Here is a 20,493-nt window from a genome sequence, read left to right as displayed (position 1 = left end):
CCTTCGCCGCGTCTTTCAACCCCAATGGTCACCCCAGTGCGGGATCTAGCCCTCGCTCCTCCGCTGCAAACAACGCGCCGACGAGCGATGCGACGACTCTCGTGAGCTCGGCGCCCACTGGCCAGCTAATCCGCCGCAAGACGAAGACGGTTGATGTCAAGAAGTGCTACATCCTTGCTCACGTCAAGACTTACCAACCACCTCAGGGCCGCAACTGGGATGACAACGAGGGATTGAGACCGTCCTACGACACCCCGCCTACGTGGAGACAGGTTCAAGATAATGAGAAACCTGATTCCACGATGCACATTACGTCCAAGGAATTTCTGGAGCGTCAATCATTTGCCTCCTCGTCCATTGCCACGCCAAACCACACGCATGTCGTCCCCAGTGCCCATCAGCATCAGCTCCCTTTCCATCTGCAGCAGCCTGCGCATGGTATGGGCCCGCGCCAGTCACCTCATATGCCGCCTATGCCGATGCAGAATCAACATGGAGGCCACGTGCCTCACGGACCCTACCAAAACATGGACGATCACAGGATGATGCACTCCAACTCGGCACAGTCTTTTGCGTCGCCTCGAATGGGCCAGGTTCCTATCACCTACACGCCAGCCATGGGCTCCGCCGGTCAGGTGCCCTACAACCAGCCGATGATGCAGCCATTCGTGCCAGGCACGCCGAACATGGGCGGCTTCCGCAATTTCTCGAACAACCATCAGTACATGCCGCAACAGCCTGGTGCACCTATGGGAGGGCCGATGATGCCGCAATTCATGAATCCCCAGGGGATGGTACAAGCACCTCAGATGCCAATGTACGCCGGAGGCCATGCGCAGTTCATGCCTCCGAACGCCGCGCCGCCCCAGCCTATCCCGGGATCCAACGGCTATCCTAGTCCCGGACGACCAGTCGCGCCCATGATGGCCCACCAAGGTTCGCAGCAGGGTCAACCGGTGTACGGCATGAGTCCCAACGTGCAGTACCAGCAGCCGGCCTTCACCCCGCAGCAGCCTGGCGGTCAGGGTAAGATGGTACCTGGCGCCCGCTTCCAATAAGTTGCTAACGGTTCAACTTAGTTGGCAGGGGTTACAACGGTCCGGGTCCTCAGCACTTCGGGACGAGTCCCTCCCAAATGCATTCATACGGAGCCCAGCATCGAAATGGAAGTAACACCTACGGAGCCAAGCCCTTCAACAACCACGGACAACACCAAGGGTCTCAGCAGGGCGCGGCAATCCCAGCCGGTGGCCCCGGGCGCGGTCCTGATGGCTCCGAGGAGGCCAAGTGAATGGTGAAAACAGCACCGTGGCAGAGGTAGACCGTCGCCGTCTGGAATGCCGCCCTCGCCAACATTTATGCCTGGTCAGCTCCCGCTGTTAATCGAATATCGTTTACCGGCTGGACTTGAGCGGACACAGGCACTTCGGCATTTCATGGCGGCAAGGGGGATTATGTTAGGGGGCCCATCCAGCGGCAGGCAACGGGGTCGATCCTGTTGCCCGAGCAATGGATGGAGGTATTCTTTCTGTGCGCCATACCATTTATCGGCAGAAAGTTACTTGTTGGCAAGAAATGATCCAGGTTATTCTTGCAGGATAGCTAGGTGATACGGAGGCGAGGGAGATGCTGCCGCTTGGATGTCACCGAGGGGAGAGGTGACTGGGTCTGGCTAGAAGTAGGAGACGATTGAGGACCAGGGAAAACGAACGTGGGGACGTTTGGCCATGATCCGGATGCGTATCTGAAGGCTGGGTGGTGCGGACAGCTCAGCAGAGATATGAGGGGCAGAAGCGTGAGAGCTGGCAGGTTAGGCTAGAGCCATCTATCAATAGGTGGCTTGAACATGATAAACCATTACTTCATACACATGTCCAACGAGTGGCTGTCGTCTGTCGCCCATGTCGGGAAAGATAAACTCTGACTGAGTGCTTTAAATTTGACCCCGACGACCAGTGTTCACCTTGGAACTGGATGGGTGGTCAAGAGGAAAGGGAGAAAAGAATGAGGACATCACTAGTGTTGAAGCGACGCCTGGGGCGGAAACTACGGCATCGAAGTGCGCCCTGGGGCGGCAGACGAGTTTGAAAATGGAACATGATCATGTGTAGTTGCTGACAGTTACATAAGAGAGATTCGGGCTCGCGTTAGGCGCAGGAGGGTCATATTTTTGGGCGTGGCAGGGTTGAGATGACGCAGGCGGCAGAAATAAAGACAGAGTCGCATTGTGCGGGTTAGATATAGCACACACACAGAGAGATGGGGAGAGGGCTGATGTGAGAAGGTTAATGACAAGATTATCCAATGTCAGTCGCCTGATGTAGCCTGCTGGGGTTTAAGGTATGATCGGTCGGGGCACGGCGGGATCAGATCACAGGAGAGAGGTTAAGGGAAGTTCGATTTTCGGTCAAATGTGACTACATTTTGCTGGGCGGCAGCGGTGGTGGGTGGAGGATGGCAGGAAACATTCTTATTCGTGGCGGCTGCACGGGGCATGCCATTTGACGGCGCATGTCGCATGTTTCAAGTCTTCACCTTTCCTAACCTGGCTGGACGTTTTACCTACTTAGCAGAGGAAGAAAAAAAAAATCCCCGTCACGTCACAATCGGTTCCCGGGGGAGGCGCTGGAGCGGGGATACCTGGTCAAGGAAGGGGGCTGCTGAGGGAAAATCGCAGATCCTGGACAGTGGGACCCTTTGGCTTGGCCCACTACGATTCCCTCATTTGCTGCTGTTCGATGTTCAGATGCCTGAAGAGCGCAACGACTACCATGCACCTCGTGGTGGTGCAGTGCTTCCAACAACACGTTCACTGCGGTGGTACCGCTGAAGATGAGCGCTGTGAGGTGGTGTCACAGGGCAGGTTGAGTAAACGGGCTGCGCCAATCAGGGCAACGGGCGGCTCACCGATGCCAGGCACGCGGGCCGTCTGATTGGATCCGGTCTGGATCCGAACCGTCGAACCCGTCGTGGTGCCCCTGCTCTCTTCAGTGAGGTGCAGTGTGTCGTGCTACATTACTCCCGGGGCAGGGAAGGAAGCTGCCCAAGGTCTTTGTGAAGGCGGCGGCGGCGACAACGGCCAGAGTAGGTCGGTTTGCGCCCCTTGCGCTTCAGATCTTTGGCGCGCAACTGCCGCTGTGGCCTCCCATTCGTGCATCCGTCCCTGCGCCAATGACTGGGCTGGATCAAACCTCACGTCTAGTTTCTGACCAGTGACTGCCGCTCTCTCCGTGTTCATCCCACCTTTTTTTTTTTTTTTTTCGGGTCAGAAAATCAGAGACAAACGCGCCTGTCTCTGTCTCTCCTCTCTGTCAGTCTTAGCCTTAGCGTAGGTATCTTGGGCGCCCTCCCGCCGCTGTCCCCGCCGTTGGTACAAATGTGTGTGTCACTACCTAGAGACCGCGCCTTTGTGGAGCGACGACGTTGACCTGGGCCCACAATGCGGCGGCAGGCGTGGTTGGGCCGTTCTGTGCTAGGGCGCAAGGGGTGAAGACACAGGAATCTTGCGGTCCCTCTAGGCGCAAGTCGAGTTTCTCGAGGTTTTCTCGTCTGTTGGACAGGATTAAAGGGCACGGGAGAGCCGAGGGTTGCGGCCCGACTTTTGGATCTGAAAAAAGAATCCAGAGGGAGAAGGAAAGGGAGGCTTGGATTCAGAAGTAGGTCGTAGGTCGTAGTCCAGACTGGATCGGCCGGCCTGGGTACAGATACTCTGGAGGGATTATCATGATTGGAAACCGCCAGCTCAATGCTGCTAGCATCCGAATAGCCGATTGCAAGAACAGCTTGAAGCTGAGGTAGATCTACAAGCGTCTAGGAGGCATCCAGCTTGCGAAGATGAGGTATCTCAAAGTAGAAGGTGCCGAAGAACCTGAACAGATCCTGAACAGTGCAGGGAAGCAGCAGGTCGACAGGGGTCGTTCCTTCCCGGCGCGAGAAGACCATGAAGGGTAGGAGTGGTGTTGGCCAAGCGCAGCGCACCCCGCGACCGCCAGCCAACCCGCAGGCGGGATGGGATCACCTGTCCTCAGGGCAGAATGCAGACAGCCTGGTACCTGCACTAGAGCGGGATATCTGCAGAGTCTGGGAGGCAGACCGGCCCTTCACCCTTGCCTTCTTCGCCCTCCTCGCCCTTGACCCTGGTTCGGCGCGCCTTGCCTTCCTTCGACGGGCTGGTTGACTGCGGATCTCATCAACGATAAAGAGCCCGTGACAGCCTCCCGCCTTCCTGAGTCTCTTGCTCCATCCGCACCTGACATCAACAACACCTCGATCGGGTCTCGGCTTCTCTTTCTCTTCTCTTCCCTTACCTCACTTTCCATTCTCTTGCTTCCTGACCTTCCCTGATATTGCGTCACACACGACACCAAATTCACTGTTGCTCAAGCAGAATCCAAAATCCAAACTTTTTAGCCTGGGTACCTACCTTGCCTGGCTTACACACACCTTCCTTACACACACACACACACAACACACACCTGCGCACCAAAGCAGCAGACCCACGAAGAAGGCACGCCGTTCCTTCCCTGCCTCCTTCCACATCGCAACAGTTACGTACTGGGCTTTCCCGACCAACCTTCTTGCACAACCAACACATTCCTTCCTTACTCTTCATTGTCAGTCCTTGGACTTTTGTTTTCCTTCGAGCTGTGCTCGAGTCTGCAATCCCCATTTTCGGATACAAAAAAATCCAAGACGCCCGTCTCAGTCACCTTGACTTGAACCGTCTCACCCTCATTCACCTCTTTCACCTTCACAACAACAACAACAACACAACCCCAAGCCCGGGATCACACCTGACCCGCGCACATATCAGGACGAGGAGCCAACTCACACTCATTCAAGAGCCAAGTTTTCCCCAACCTTCACCTACACCCTTCCATCTTCTCGGCCTTTCCTCGAGATTCTTTTTCTTCCTCTCTCAATAACCTCAAGAAAAAGACATCATGAAGTCCTCCTTCGCCGTCACCATGTGGTCGCTGCTGGTCAGCCAGGGTATGGCTCACATGGCCATGACTTACCCTCCTCCCCTGCGCTCCAAGGAGAACCCGTTTTCCACCTCGGCCAACATCGACTACAGCATCACCAGTCCTCTGAGTGCTTCGGGCAGCGACTTCCCCTGCAAGGGCACCCTCAATCTCCTGGGAACTGCGGCTGCCCAGTCGGTCGCTACCTGGCAGGCCGGTCAGCAGTACAACATGACCATCGCCGGTGGTGCCAACCACAACGGCGGTAGCTGCCAGGCTGCTCTCTCTTACGACAAGGGCCAGACCTTCACCGTCATCCACAGCTACATCGGTAACTGCCCTCCCGCTGGCACCTCGTCCTTCAAGTTCACGGTCCCCGCCGACGCTCCTGCCTCATCGGATGCCCTCTTCGCTTGGACCTGGTTCAACAACGTTGGCAACCGCGAGTTGTATGTCTCCCAGCTTTCTCCTCGACTAATCCTGAGCCTTGCTGACCTTCACAGCTACATGAACTGCGCCGTCGTGACCGTAACCGGTGGCAGCAGCGGTGCCTCGAGCAGCGCCACTTCCTCGTTCAGCAGCCGCCCCAAGATCTTCGAGGCCAACATCGGCAATGGCTGCAGCACTGCTGAGGGCTCTGACGTCGCGTTCCCCAACCCCGGCCCGGATGTCGACAACACTTCCAGCAAGACCGCGCCCCCCTCCGGCAACTGCGTTGCCGCTGCTGGCGGTGGCTCCGGTGGTGGCAGCTCTGCCGCCCCCGCCAACCCCGTCGCTTCCAGCGCTCCGGTCGCCAGCAACCCTGTCGCTGCACCCTCTTCTCCTGCCGCGGCTCAGCCTAGCGTTGTCGCTCCCGTCTCCTCGGCTATCCAGAGCGCGCCTCAGTTCAGCCTTGCGCCCACCACTGGCGCCGCTGCAGGCTCTCCCGTCGCCACTTCGCTGTAAGTAGCTTTCCCGCTCACCCACTCACTTCTGTAGATCACCTTGCTGACCGTCTACAGCCCTGGCGGCGTCTTCATTCCCGTGTCCAGCAGCAGCGTCTCTTGTGACCCTGAGGTGGAGACCAAGACCACTCTCGCTACCATCAGCAGACCGGCTCAGACCAACGCTGCTCCCACGGCTAGCGACATCGTGCCTGTCCCCACTCCCACTGCCCTTCCCTCGGGCGGTGCCAATGCTCCAGGCTCCATGACTCCTGGCCTGGCCTGCACCGATGAGGGCCAGTGGCTCTGCATCGAGGGCACTCACTTCCAGCGATGCGCTTCCGGACGGTGGTCGGTTATCATGAGTATGGCTGCTGGTACCAAATGCCAGTCCGGAACCACTGAGTTCGTCACCTGGGCTAAGAAGAGAAACCACAAGAGAGCCCACGTCCGTCGCTTCCGCTCTGGACACATCTGATTCTTCCAAGGGATCCTTCGATGGCAACTAGCATGACGGGCCCTTTGGTCTAGACTGTTATGTCGCTTCCGAAGACCTTTACGTTTTTATGCCCTTTGGATGATCAATCACGCGGGCTACGACATTCTTATGAGAACTGTATGAGATACGCGGGATGGGGGTCAAACATCATAGACATGGGAACAACCTGGTCTGGTTTCGCAATTTCGGCGTTGAGGTTGACTTTGAATCTCCAGGACTGGCTCTTGGTTGGCATGGTATGCTTGGCTGGCAGGCAAAATACGTCAGGCAAAACAGATAGCAACGCGCAATTCAACGATCGTTGTAACAGAAGAAAATGGCGGTGATGATATGATGCTGTGATGCTGTGACGTTGATGTTAAAGTGAAAAGACTTTGGGGTCTGCTGCATGTGGAAAGCGCCTCAATCACAGGCATCCGCCAGCTGTCACCAGCTGGTATGGAGCACAATGCACCTGCACGCCACCGTAGGCAACATCAGCACCTGTTCTCTCTTGTGGCTGGAGCATTGAACCTGAGACTTCACATTCAACTAAAAGGCGGCGCTCACTCACGAACTTCACCAACCAGCGGCATAATTATCCAAGAGACCGACTGGGCTTGGGACGGGCAATTGCTGGACAAATTTTGACGACGTCGCGTTGGCCTGTGCGGCCGCGCCTGACACATTTGGTCCCTTGCAACCAGGGTAGCTCTCACTCACGTCGACCGCATCCTCAGAAGGCTGAAGCAGGAAGTGATGACTGGAGGAACACGTTCATGAGGCTTGCTCAATAACCCCAACAACGCGAATATGGCGATACCATCCGGCAGAGCGTCGTTCAAGAAGAAGGATGGTGTCTTGACGTTGACGCCGGATCAGCAGTCCGTCATCTGGACACCCGCGCCTGGCAATGGCCCGCCCACCGTATCGCTATCGCTTGCCAACATCACGAGTGAGTCTTTCGAGTTCATGAGCTGGCACCGCTCGCTGACGTGACAACAGACTTGCAACAAACACCAGACACCGCGGCCAAAGTGATGCTCAAGATCTTTGAGAAGCCACCTGATGCCACAGACCAGGTGCCGTACCTCTTCCACTTCACGTCAGAAGAGGCCCGATCCGAGGCGAACGCCATCAAGGACCTCCTTTCAAGACTCCTCGCCGACATACGATCCGGCGACCCCAACCTGCCCAAGCCAGCCGGGACACCAAACCCTCACGCAAATGGCGGGAACTCCACCCCCAACCCTGGGGCAGGCGGCTCAGGCTCCGGCTCCATGGCTTTCGCGAGCTCTGTCAACTCCAAACCCAACACAGCGCGTTGGTTCGACGACGCCCATCTCAAGGGTGATATCGAGTTACAGCAATCCCTCATGAAGAAAGACCGGACCCTGCACCAGACGTACATGGACGCCCGCGCCACAAAACCCGAATCCATCTCTGACGCTGCGTTTAACGCGCAGTTCTGGTCCACCCGCACCAACCTACTCCGGGCTCACGCCATCGAGGTCAACCAGCAAAAAGGAGCCTACAATATCCTGCCCGCCATCAAGCCACGTCTCGAGAACGATGTGCTCAAGCTCGACATCACCGTGGAAATGGTCCAGCTCATCATGGCACAGCACCCACTCGTCAAGCGTCTGTACGACGAGAACGTGCCCAAGGTGCCCGAGAACGAGTTCTGGTCGCGCTTCTTCCTCAGCAAGCTCTTCCGCACCCTCAAGGGCGACAGGATCTCGGACGAGAAGAAAGAGGGCATCCGCCGCGACGCGCTCTTTGACGCCCACGATGCGAGCGAGAACACGGCCACGTTCCAGCGCAAAAGCATGGCCCAGAGCGTGCCGCACATCATCAACGTCTACGGCAACGAGGAGAACCAGGGCGGCTTCCGCAGCGGAAACCAAAAGGACGTCGAGATGCGTCCCCGCAAAAACGTGCCCATCGTCAACACCCTCAACTCTCTCAGCGAGAGAATGTTGGCCAACGTCGCCCCCACAATCGACAGGGAGAACGGCGACGATCCAGAAGACTCTACCTTCCAAGAGCTCGCCCTTCGCGACCTGCAAGGCGACGCAAAGGAAAACAAAATCATCCTCAACGTCAAGGAACAGAACCGCTTCTTCTCCAAAAAGCAAGAGACACAATCAGCAAACAACCTCGCCTTTGCCAAGCAGAACCCCGCCGACGTCATCTTCGAGATCCAGTCGGACCTCGAGATGATCGAGACGGACGACGCCGACGGCCTTAACCTCCGCGCCGGCATCGGCATCATCGACGACAGCGACAGCGACGAAGAGACCCAGCGGCGTCCGCACGTCGGCTCCCGCGCGGCACGTAAGGCGGCCGGCGAAGACATCATGGCGGGCATCCGCCAGCGGCGCGCGGAAAAGTACGGCGACGCCTCGGCTGACGCGACCAGGCCCATGGGCCTCCCCGCCGAGATTGCGGAGCGCTGCCAGCTGACGCACGCGACGACCGTCGAGTTCCTCCACCAGTTCTGGAACGCGTTCCTGTCCGGCGACCCGGACCGCGCCAATGAGCTGCAGTATCTCGTCGAGTCTCTCAAGCGCTCCGCCGAGCGTATCCATGCGGTCGCCGACGAGGCCGAGAAGGCCCGCGACGACATCATCGCGGCGAAGAAGAAGGAGATTATAGACCACTACAAGGCAACCGGCAAGAAGATTCGCGGGTGGCGGCCGGAACACGAGAAGGGCGGACGCAAGGCCGTGCTGGCGGTGATGCAGCCCACGCTGGAGGCGTTGAAGAAGGCCCAGGCAGATTATCAGCGGGCTCTCGCGGCCGAAGGCGTGCAGCTCTCTACGGAGGCCTGAGTTACATGACCCTGCCCAAATTATTAAATTGCTATTGAGTTGAATACGTCATGAGAGACATGGCGCGAATGTAGTAGTACTATAGATCTTTACAGCAAAAAGCCCCTTTTTGATTTCGCCAGTATCATGCAGCTACATGGCTATCATCACTTCTGCAAACTATCTGATGCAGCCAACTATCTAGACAGATATCTCAATGTTGATACACTCTTATCCGTCCACTCTCAAGCTTCTCTATAGTCGTATAGACCTTTTACGCGACGGGACCTATCGCGGGGTTTTTATGGAAATCATACAGGCCCAGGGAGAATATGAAATGACAGCTCTCTGGTCTACTAGCAAAAATTTGGCCTCTTAAAACGAGAAAACACACAAAAAGAAAGATGGAAGTAAGAAAAAAAAAAGGATTGAGTCTGAATTTTTTAAGAATGAGTTGGTGCTTTTACACTGCAACAGCTTGCCGTACCCTAGCCTCCTCCGCATCGCTCGGCGTCGGGATGACGCCGAAGCCCATACCCTTACGCTTCTGGCTGTTCTTGGACCGCACGTCGCCGTACTTTTCGTCGAAGCGCCGTATGCTCTTGAGACTGTCCATGTCCTCGCTGACGCTGGCGGCAATCATCTTGAGCGCCTTGTCAAAGTGATGTTTCCTCAGCGTGCGCTTGGGGGGGAAGACGTAGGGCTCCGGGCCGGTGTGCTTGGCGGCCTCCTCGGACTCCTCCTGCACGGCGGTCATGGCGGCGGCGACGCAGAGGTTCTTGAGGTCGGAGCCGGAATAGAGGACCGTCTGACGCGCGACGTCGTCGATGGACACGGAGTCGTCGAGGTCCTCGCCCTTGAGCAGGATGCGCAGGATCGAGGCGCGGTCCTGCTTGAGGGGGAGGTCGACGAGGATCTTGCGGGGCAGGCGGCGGAGGACGGCGTCGTCGAGGTCGAAGGGGCGGTTCGTGGCGACCATGATGAAGGCCTTTGTGTCGTTCATGCCGTCCCACTCCCGGAGGAACTGGTTGATGGTCTCGCGATGGGCGGCGCGGTTGCGTTGGCCGCGGGCTGCGAGCAGGGCGTCGGCCTCGTCGATGAAGATGACCAGCGGCGAAAGCTTCTTGGCCAGGGAGAAGAGGGCGCGGACGTTTTTCTCGGACTGGCCGACATACATGTCGTTGATGCTTGCGCCCGAGACTTCGAGCATGTTTGCGCCAGACTCCTTGGCGACAGCCTTTGCTAGGAGAGTTTTACCGGTACCGGGGGGTCCATAGAGAAGGCAACCTGGGATCCTGTCGGTGGCGAGAACGCCATAGGTGAAGGCTTCAGGCCTGATCAGGGAGAGGGATGTGAGGAGCTTGAGGGCGGACTTGGTCTCCGGGTCGGCGTGGACGTCATCAAATGTCGTCTTGATCTCATTGGAGTTGACTAGGCCTGCCAGGAGCTTCTTCTCGTAGTCGTTGTAGCTGCCGGATACACGAAGACGTTCGGGCTCGGCGCGAGTGGAATCGGCTGACGATGAAGAGGGAGAGGAGGGTTTTGAGCGGGTTGGTTTGTCCTGGATGCGGTGCAGTTGGGCGGTGCTGTAGGAGCTCGACTCCACGACATCGAAAAGAACGCGCCAGGACTGGTCTGGGGAGACGGAGCCCTGGCAGGCGTAGAAGAGGCGGGTGATGTGGTAGACGTCCGGAAGGGGGAGCACGGAGGTGGCGAGGACGCGGGGGATGAGAGAGACTTCCATATAAGAGCCTTCTGCGTCGTCAAGAAGGAATTGTGGTGGGTGCGACTTGGAAACGCCGACGATGCGGAGTTTGGAAGTGTCCGGGGAGGACCCGGCGATGGTGCGAAGCATGTGTTGGATGTTGCGCAGGTTTTCTTGGAGGTAGTCGTTTGCCTCGTAGATCTTCTTCGTGTTGCTTGCGTTGGTGATGCGCTGAAAGTTCAGGGGGAGCGGAACGAGGCATTCCTCGGCAGCAATATCCTTCAGTGTTGTGGCGTACTGCTCCGATGGGTTCTCGTTGGAGGAGGTGCCGACGAGCGTCACTCTGCGGCCAGACCGCCACATTGTGTCAACGATGGAACGCAGTCTGCCGAGGATGAGAGCCCCCTCAAGAGTCATATTGAGCTCAACAAAGTCATCAACATGGATGATGAGGTTGCGATCCGGTTGCGAAGACGTCTTTGTCGTCGCGTTGGCGATCTCCTCAAGGGCGGCATTGATCTTGAGGTTCTCCCAGCGGTCGACGGAGGGAAGCATGTAATCCTTTGCGCCATCCTTGATCTTCTGAAGCTCATCCTCCATGGGGTTGTTGAAGCCGTTTCCTCCTTCTTGTTGGTTGATATGAACCCACGCAGCCTCAATTTCTCCAGCCACGTCTTCATCGCTCGGCTTGGCAGGCTCCTCCGACTTCGCCAAGCGGCCGTTCATCTCTGCCGCACGGTATCCCATCATGGAGATGGGGCCTCTGGAATATGCGCAGTCCTGGCCGATATAGTCACCCACGAGCATGCCCAGCTCCTGCGCATCAAGATGGATGATGTCCGCCTCCACGCACGAAGCAATGTGCTTCATGAGTTTCCTCGTATGGCTCCGGCCAGTGTAATTCGGGATGTGAACGACCGTAAGAGGCCTCTTGAGTTCCCTGCCCAGCATGTCCGTTGTTGGTTGGAGCGCAAGCTCGGCGCGCACCGCCGTGACGATCTCACCCCGAATCCTAGGATCAAATAATCGCAGACCGTCACGTTTTGGCAGCGGCCGTCCTTCCTCGATATACTGCTCGACAAGCGTCTGGAGTACAGCATCTTGATCCGCTACCTGCTCCTGTATGGGGTCGCTGTTTATTGTGTCTCTCGTGTGTTGCGACAGAAGGTTCGACAAAACAAACTTGTTAGAGTAGCGAAGCATATCGGCGAAGTCTGTCGTGGGAAGCGGCTCTCGGGAGCTTTGCAAGTTGTTTGAAGACCGCATCTCGTCAATAGAAAGGCTCAACCACTGCGATGCTTCAGCTAGTATCCTGTTCCGCCTCTCAACAGCCTCGGTATTGCCCTCGCGCAAGTTGCGCAACGCATCCTGCAGCCTCGATTCGCTCCATGAAGCCTGGCTAAACACTAGATCCAAGTCCTTCCATAGCAGGTCGTGCCAGCGGGCGCCCATGTACCGGTGGTGCCAAAGATCGTTAGTGAGGGTATTGATTCGGTTTTCGGGGTCGTAGAGCGATACGTTGCTGTCGAGGAAACTCTGCGGCAGCTTCACAGGCGGAAGCTCGTCCGCCGCTCTCGGCCTCGAAAGGCGCGCCCGGGCAGACGCAAACGCGCCGCCTCTCGATCTGCGGAAAGCCGACTCGTTTGTGGGCTGTTCGGTTTTCACACCGTCCTGATCTCTGCTGTTACCGTCATCCTGCTCGCTGGCGGGTTTTTCTGGTGGCTTTCCGTCGTCTGCGCCGCCTTCGGACGGGCCTTTCCGCAACCTGAAGGACGGGTGGAAGTGTCGACACTGGCGGCGGGCCGAGAACGCTGCTAACCTCGACGACGCAGAGACTCGAGAGGCTGAGGCAAGGGCCCGTGGCCCTATTGCATGCATTCGGAAGAAACAAGGGCGATATGCCAGTAATTGGCGGTGTCGTTGTAAGGCGAAAGCACTTCTTGTCGACAAGCTCTTTGAGCCGGCGCTGTGCTTAGTGAGGGCGGCGGAATCTCGGCAGACTCTTCACCGAGCCTCACCGAGGACCACACCGAATGGGCTTGTGATTCGATCGAGAAATGGGGCCCATGACCCAGTCAAAATGGACGTCATATCACAGGTGCACTAGAAACAGTGCGAGGATTTTACATCTGTGCATGTTTTTATTTGTATTGTCGTTGACGCTCCTACGCCTCATCTTCGCACCCATGCCCTTTGCTGCCAACCATATGTCATACACTCGTAACGCTATTCATAGGATATTCAGAATAACGCGAAATCTTCAAAATCAAATCCTCCTTGGGCTCCGGGCTCTTTCTTTCCACTAGTCCACCATTGGCTCCATATGCGAAGTTGGTCATGCAAGGTGATGACAAGCTCCTGATTGTCCCAGTCAAGTTTGATCGTGCCACGTGCAGGTTGCGTCGAACTGTTGTCGCAGGTACTTCCTGGAACCGTCCACACCGGGCCCTTGACCACCCAGTTCCTCTGTACGTCATCTACAATGACTCGAGACCACTCAAGAACCATGGCATCTTGAATCTTGAAGTTCTTAGCCTCTCTCAGGCGCCGGAAGAGGCCTGAGGGAGATAGAGGCGGAACCTGTGATCTCTCAAGTTGAGTATCCAGATATTCTTCGGCTCCGTTGACGAGGACGCTGAACCAATCAAGTCTTTCCATGACTTCATCCCACCACTTCACCTCACCTTGCTTCAAGGAGTAGGACTCGAATGTTGGCTGAAGGGTGTTGACGAGCCAAACGATTTTCCTCAGCGCGTGAATGTGCTCTGCGCTGACAGGGGTGCCTCTCAAACCAGTCGCCCAGTCAAGCGTAGATGTGATCAGAGTAGACATGGCGGTCAGCACATCATCGTTTAGTTGGCGGGCAACGACTGAACCATTCCACTCCAGCTCTAGAGCGTCGCAGAATACATCCAGCAGAGCGTAAGCTTCAGGGCTAGACTTCGTAGCGTGCAGAACTGCAGAAAGCATTCTGAGGGTGAAGGCTACTACGGCGTCGCTCTGCATAGCCGTCTTCAGCAGCAGCACTTGTTGTGGCAATCTACCCAGCTGGAGGGCTTTCTTGAAGTTATTGAGCAAGAGATAAAACAGGCTGCTGGCGATTCCAGTGTTGCCCTCCGCCAGCTTCAGCCCATAAGACAGGATTTTGGCCACTTGCAGCTCAGGATCCTCAGCAGGGGGAGAGTACGCCTTGCTCACCTCCCTGAAGAAAGGGGGCACTTTGCAGATGTCCGTGCCGTAAGTTGTGATGAGGGATATGATGTTGCGAACAAATCTGACATAGGTTGAATGCTCTGTCGAATCGTTTGTTGAGTCGTTGGCCGTGACTTGAAGATCGGTTCGCATTTGCTGCATGGCATTGTCCAACGCCTTTGAGAAGTTGGATAGTTCTTTCTTCTTTTCGGCAGCATTCATTGTATGCAGGGACTGCCGCATCCATTTCATCGCGTCTGCAAGAATTAGTCGGCCGGCCCTCAATTTCGGCTAGGGGCACTTACACTCGAAGAAGTCGCGATTAGACATGTAACCTGGATTGGCAACAAACCCTAGTGTCCTGTTAGGGACATAGGGAAATCCCTGGCGTTGCATTTGCTGGCCAAGCTGATTTTCAAATCTTAAGCAGTGGTTTGGTTGAACAATAATCAGCAACCACAGATGGAGGAGATCGATACCCATGTCCTATTTCAAATCAGCAATGGTCATGTCCAGCGAAACTTTGTGACTTACGTCTAGCTTCACATCCCCCGGCCTCTGCATGACGGTCGAGAGAAAGAGCGGAAGTAATGGCCGTTGTTCCAAGCTGAGCTTATGAGGCATATTGTCAAAGAGACCAAATCTATGATTGCGCTTGAAGATTTGAGAATATTGCTTTGGAGGTCAGTCCATTATTCTGTGAAAGAGAATCTCAAACTTACCATCATTCGACAGCGGACGAACAGGCTAGACACCATGCCAGATAAAACGACGCATTGCTCAACGCAGGCACCTGAGACAGACTTAACCAAGGTTTTGCCTCTGTTGGCCTGGTAGGCCAAAATGCAACGTGACATGGAGAAGAACCCAGCGGCCAGCTCTCGCTCAAGCATCTGGGAAATTGTCAGACCCGAAGAGAAACGATGGGCGGTACGACTTACTAGAATGGCTTCTTCCGACTCCATGCCCACCATGCTGTCTTGACTATCGCCGTCTTCGTTGAAGACTGCCTCAATCCGTACAATGAGTCGTTCAAAGGTAGTCAGAGAGGCCTGCAGAAGGACCGACGGGAAGTCCGCAGGGAGGGCGGAGAAGTGCTGGAAGACGTGTTGCAATTGCACTGACACATGTTAGTATGAATTTTCTGCGTATAAACAGGTTCTAACTGACCAGTACTTGACGCAAGTCTTGCCAGCTCCAAGCTGTTTGCGTATTGTACGACGTCCATAGACGACTTGACAGAGAAAAGCATGATCTCCATAGTAGCAGCCTTGTTCTTTTCTACGATTGCGTTCATGAAACTTTCGCTAATTCTGTTTGTCGCATCCTTCGGCATTGCCAAGAATTGTCGTTGCATATCAGCCGCGGCGGAATTGTACTGGTCAACCAACTGCTTGAACACGTCTGCCTGCCAGTTGGCCAGGGGAAGGAACGACAGAGGGGACTCCTCGTGTACCACGAATCGTGCGAGTTGGTTCCAGGCCCGCAGGTTGATCAAACAAGCTTCCTTGTGAGAGCTAGCGGGGATGACGAGCTTCTGCAGGTTGTGAATAGGAGGCCGAAGATCGGGCGGCGCGGCCCAGAACAAGGTGCAAAGAAGATCGTGGTGGTTCCTGAGAGCAGCCAAATCATGTGCGTGAACGTCCTGTTCCTTCGAATATTGTCGGTCGTGATTGGGAAGAGTGCGAGTCACCAGGTTCCGAATGTCGTTGACCATGTCCTTCTTCCTCAGCTTCTTGATGACCAACGCCACCAATTTGAGGAAAATGTGGAAGCAGCGATCCTCTGCTTCAACCTTCAACGATGGACTAGTGTGGAGGTTGTCTAAAAATCGAGCAGAGCGGAATGCCTCTTCGTTTCGCAAATGAGACAGATTCTGAGAACCGAAGAAGTCGAAAATTGTGCCAATGATGCCACTGCATTTCTGCCATCCCCATTGTTCCACCAGATAGTGACATCTGGCCACCAGCGTGCGGCAATAGTCATTGAAGCTTGGAGATTGACGGGGGTTGTCGCGGTAGAGCTGGAAGACGCGCTTCAAGACTTGCTGAGGAAGGTTCCAACCTTCCACCGGGGTGTGATGTCTCTTGTCGGCAATGAGAACGCCCAGATTATCGAATTCGCATAGCGGCAAAAGGGTGAACATGTCCTTCCATAAACACTCGAATTCTTGTGCATTTGACCCTCGAATGATAGCCGGCTTGATAAGATGAGGGAACGTGACGTCCCAGAAATTCATCCTCGGTATCCGAAGACTTTCCAAGACCCTCATCAAGACTACCCAGGCGTGCGGAACAACCTTGTCAGAGCGTATACCACGCTCACGATACCTCAACGTCTGAAGGTTATCATAAAGATTGGTGACCTCGTTCAGTCCAGACGTTAGAAGGCTGCTGACGAGTGCTTCGGCAGCTTTCCTGAGGAGGTTTTCCAACGTGAAAGTTTCCGAGATCAGCGAAGCACGGTTCTGGCAAAGACGAACTGCAGAAGAGACGATGAGCAGCAGGTTTGAAAGTACGTCCGTCAGCTCTAGACGTTGGCTTGAGTCTAGAGACAACTCGGAATCCAGGCGAGACAAGGAAGCTCGGGTCACATCGCTTAGACGTGTGACAAAAGAGAGAGCGCCATTGTCGTCGGTGAAGCTCATTGACTTGAGAACGTAGTCCAGAACAAAACGCGCTGCATCTTTGGCGTTGAAGCCAGCTTCTGATGTAGGCACAGGCTTCAGGACTTGATCGAGCATTCCATCCATCAAAATGCCGAATTCCGACGAAACCTGCTCAGTCCAGATGTCCCACCGAAGAACCTGTTCTCCCAGATGGAACGATACTCGAGGCCGAGACTCCCAGAGCTTGTCTGAAAACCGTTCATCAACTGCGGAATCAACCTTGCCGCTTCCTATGAGAGTACTCTCGTGGAAGAACACTCCACGATCGAGTGGGAATGTATCAAAATGCTGCGTGTAGTGGGTACCAAAGGGGCCGAGGCCAAGCAGTTGGTTATCAGCATGCGTAGTCCTGGGCGCCTCTGCTGGGGTGGACACATCAGTCGTGGGCAAAGGATCGTTTGCATAACGAAATTGGGCAGCGGCGACGTCGATTCGAACGGGCGGAACCGCTTTCCTTGAACGTTTGGGGCGATGCTTCTCAGTAATCGACGGCTCGGGGGATCCTCTGGTTTCAATGACCCGCTCTGAGACGACAGAGCATGCATCGTCAATGACAGAGTCCAAATGCATACTCCGGGCGGATAGCGACTGTGAACGACTTCGACGAAAGAGAGCATCAAGTGCCCTTTTCCTCGCTTGGAAAGCAATTCTTCCCGGCTGCTCTGCCAGATCGGTTTCAAGCTGCGCTGGTCTATTGGTGGCATGTTGGCTGGCGAATGAACTTTGCCGCGAGAGTGGCCGTTGCGGCCGCCGACCACTAAGGGACGGGGTCGCGACTTGGTCATTGTCTTGTATCGTTCTCGCAGGCTGAGTGGCCGTCTGACTCTTAGGGGAAGCTGCCGTAGTCTGCGAAAACACATTCGTCGAAAGCTGAGCGAGTGGATTTCGCGCAGTCGGTTTAGTTCGGGTGCTCCTTTTGCGTTGCAGCCCCTGGCGAGGCTGTATTTTATTTCCTTTCCACTTTTGCAACACTGTCCCAGCATCGACATTGTCCTTCCTCGTTGCTAGACGAATTGTCTTGTTCCTTGGGCTTGACCTTCCCAGATTGCGTTTGCTCTGAGCTGCCCGCGCCGCAACCTTCAAGAACTGCGGCGCATCTGGCTCGATGACATCCAGAATACTCAAGCGCGGAGGTGTCTTTGCCCTGGCGATAGCTTGAGGTGAACCAGGCGCTGATTTCTGAGTGGTCACCCAGGGATCCAGGCGGGGTGTTGTGGTGGATCGGCTCGCGCTTTTTGGAGGCCTTCCACGTTTCTTTGGCTGAGCATTTGAAGTCGATTTGCTTTTCTTGAGTCTCTTTGCTGGACGGAACGACTCCTTGAGAGTCATCTGGCGTTTTCGGCTCGGAGCCATCTGATCAACTCCGTTATCTTCCATAGCGGAAGAGTCCCCATCGTCAAGCTCAATGACCGGTGGTCTACGTCGTTGCGGGGACATCGCATCAACGTTGACCAGAGCTGTTCCAGCAGGCCGTGACGCCGACGTTGGTTCTTCATCGGAGTCATCAAAAATGAACGACGCCGCTGTTGTAGACGTCGAGCGACCAATACGACGGACGGCAACCCCACGTCGCTGCGTCATTTCAGGCGATGGTTCGCGGTGATGCTGTTGTGCGGGCTTCGGGCGGCTTGCTTGTTGGTCAAGTCTAAGCCATGATGCCGGGAGAACGCCTCGGATTCTTCGACCAACGTTTCTGAGGGCTTCCGATTCGCTCTCTGGACCACTGCCAGCACCATCCTCGGATTCTGGTGCAGACATAGCAGCAAAGTCTCCAAAATCAGGTTGATCGTCCTCTGCGGCAGAAATGTCGGCCATTGTAATATCAGCAACTTCATGATTTGCGGGAGCTGAAGCTTGTCTCGGCGGCGACGGTGACCGGAAGGGGTCATCGTCGTCATCATCGTCAAAGAGGACTTGAGCAAGGTCCGTCCCAGACGGTGGGATAGAGCCGGCTCCTAAATCGACGGGGGCATTCGGTAGCTGTGGAGGTAAAGGAGAAGAAGAGAGGACGCCGTAGATCTCATCATACGTCTGAAATGTCGGACCTGGAGGCGACTGCTCGGTCGTGGCCACCTCCTTCACCGGTCGAGACCTGACAACACCTGTGCCTATAAGCCTTCTTCTCTTTTTACCCTGTGCCGTCGTCGATTTGCGGAAAATCTCGTCAATCGAGGGAAGATCTCCGTTGTCGGACAAGCTGGTATTATCCGTTTCTCCATCCTGGCTCGGTTGACTGCTCGGTCCACCCTTATGCTTGGGTGACGAGGTTCGAAGCGGAGAAGGAGACGGCGACAGTGACATTCGCAAGATGTCGTGACTCAACGGTTCCTCCAATCCATGAGACTGGCTCTCGTCCGTTGTCTCGTTCTGTCCATCCAATACGCTGTCTTGACTGGCTTCGAAATCCTTCTCCTGGGAATCCTCATCGGCTCTCTGTCGCCTGGCGGCCGGCTCATTTGGCATCCTGACAGGCCGTAATCCGTGGGATTTGAAGACTTTGCTGTATTGTGCATTTTCGATCAAATATGGATGTTGCTGGATCGGTTTTCGCGGCCTGAAGGAGCGGGCATGCTGGGCGGCAGTTTCCCTCGCAATTTGTTCGTCCCTGCTCGTGTCCGAGTCTCTCTGTCTGACTGGTGGCCGTGGTTGACTGCTCAAAGAGGATAGTCCGTTTCTCGGCAGACCTTCCGGACTTGTCCGTGGACTCTCTTGACGCATTCGCGGATCTTCTGGGCTCGTTCGTGAACGCTGCGGGCTCGATGGTGGGCTCTGCTGACTCCTGGGAAGGCTTTGAACAGTTTGTGCTGGACTTCGTCCTCTCCTCAGCGAGCTAGATGGCATCCTGGTTGGACTTGCCATCAGAGCTGTAGGGGGTGACAGGCTTCGAGTATCGTTCTCGCGGGGAAACGCAGGCGGAGGGGCTGTGATCTTGACATAGCTCGTAGATATGCTGTCGTCACCCCCGAGAGGATCTGGGGACTCGTCTCGGCCGCCAACTGTGTACATATGCCTCGTCGGCGGAGGGGCCGCAGCTGGCAGGTCCTCTAATTCAAAAATATCCGCGAGATCGTCCACATCTTGCGCCGAGGAAAGGGGCGAAGAGGCGGGCTCTTCGACAGGAGGTCTTGTTTCCTCTGGGCTCGAGGTCGGGGGATTCGTCTTCGAAGTCGCGTCTGCGTTTGCTTGGGAGGAGGGGGGGACATCCCACACACTGTCTCCGGGGGCTTGCGGTGACTGCAAGGCTTCATCGGGTCTCTTCATGGGAAGGTCGGCATCTTGATGGGTTCCCTCGAATTCCTGGCTATCGAAGTCCAGTTCGTCGTCCGAGTCTGGGACCTCGCCCAGTTCTTTCCAGTTCGCCATGGCGTGAATCGTTCATCATAAACAGCTAAACATGGTATAGCAAAGGTCTCTCAAACGACGCGCTTGAGAATTTCGGGTGAATAGAAAAGAAGTCCTGGGATGTGATGCTTGGTCGGGAACGAACCGTGCATTACCTAAGATTCAGGTACCCTTGAATCACTAGCTGTAGCGTGCACTTCGATGTGTGTTCAAGTCGGACGCGTTCAGACGGTCGGTGAGCGCGTTTGGTGGGGTACGCGCTGTCGCGCGGTGGCGGGTGGCTACGGGGGTGAACCACTTTAGCTCAAATGCGTGCACGGCCGGCCGGAGCCGAACTTTTTTTTGGGGACGGCACCGAGAGCTCCAGCTGGCAGCTACGGCTACCGATCTCGGTACTCAATTACATCA

The 20,493-nt window shown here is 55.7% G+C and overlaps 4 protein-coding genes across 4 annotated transcripts; 2 read left to right on the top strand and 2 right to left on the bottom strand.

Moving 5' to 3' along the window:
- Positions 1 to 4,943: 4,943 nt before the first annotated feature.
- On the top strand, positions 4,944 to 6,365 carry CGCA056_v003308 (uncharacterized protein; the record flags this gene model as incomplete). The annotated part of the gene is made up of 3 exons (XM_037318565.1): positions 4,944 to 5,413; positions 5,468 to 5,905; positions 5,966 to 6,365. 3 exons carry the CDS (start codon positions 4,944 to 4,946, stop codon positions 6,363 to 6,365), a joined length of 1,308 nt encoding a protein of 435 aa, XP_037184148.1.
- Positions 6,366 to 7,178: 813 nt separating this feature from the next.
- Positions 7,179 to 9,199, top strand: tcf-29 (General transcription and DNA repair factor IIH subunit tcf-29; the record flags this gene model as incomplete). The annotated part of the gene is made up of 2 exons (XM_037318564.1): positions 7,179 to 7,320; positions 7,371 to 9,199. 2 exons carry the CDS (start codon positions 7,179 to 7,181, stop codon positions 9,197 to 9,199), a joined length of 1,971 nt encoding a protein of 656 aa, XP_037184155.1.
- Positions 9,200 to 9,641: 442 nt separating this feature from the next.
- MSP1-0 (Protein MSP1) lies at positions 9,642 to 12,761 on the bottom strand (the record flags this gene model as incomplete). Its single annotated transcript, XM_037318563.1, has 1 exon — positions 9,642 to 12,761. One exon carries the CDS (start codon positions 12,759 to 12,761, stop codon positions 9,642 to 9,644), a length of 3,120 nt encoding a protein of 1,039 aa, XP_037184156.1.
- Positions 12,762 to 13,124: 363 nt separating this feature from the next.
- Positions 13,125 to 20,106, bottom strand: mus7 (Protein mms22; the record flags this gene model as incomplete). The annotated part of the gene is made up of 6 exons (XM_037318562.1): positions 13,125 to 14,332; positions 14,381 to 14,561; positions 14,610 to 14,750; positions 14,798 to 14,968; positions 15,017 to 15,195; positions 15,246 to 20,106. The coding sequence occupies 6 exons, from the start codon at positions 20,104 to 20,106 to the stop codon at positions 13,125 to 13,127; spliced, it is 6,741 nt and encodes a 2,246-aa protein (XP_037184153.1).
- Between the last annotated feature and the right edge of the window lie 387 nt (positions 20,107 to 20,493).

This window comes from Colletotrichum aenigma (assembly GCF_013390185.1).
Source record: "Colletotrichum aenigma strain Cg56 chromosome Unknown KSG_Cg56_contig02, whole genome shotgun sequence".
Classification (NCBI taxonomy): Eukaryota; Fungi; Ascomycota; class Sordariomycetes; order Glomerellales; family Glomerellaceae; genus Colletotrichum; species Colletotrichum aenigma.
Note: the sequence above shows the minus strand (reverse complement) of the source record. Positions and strands in the feature narration are given on the sequence as shown.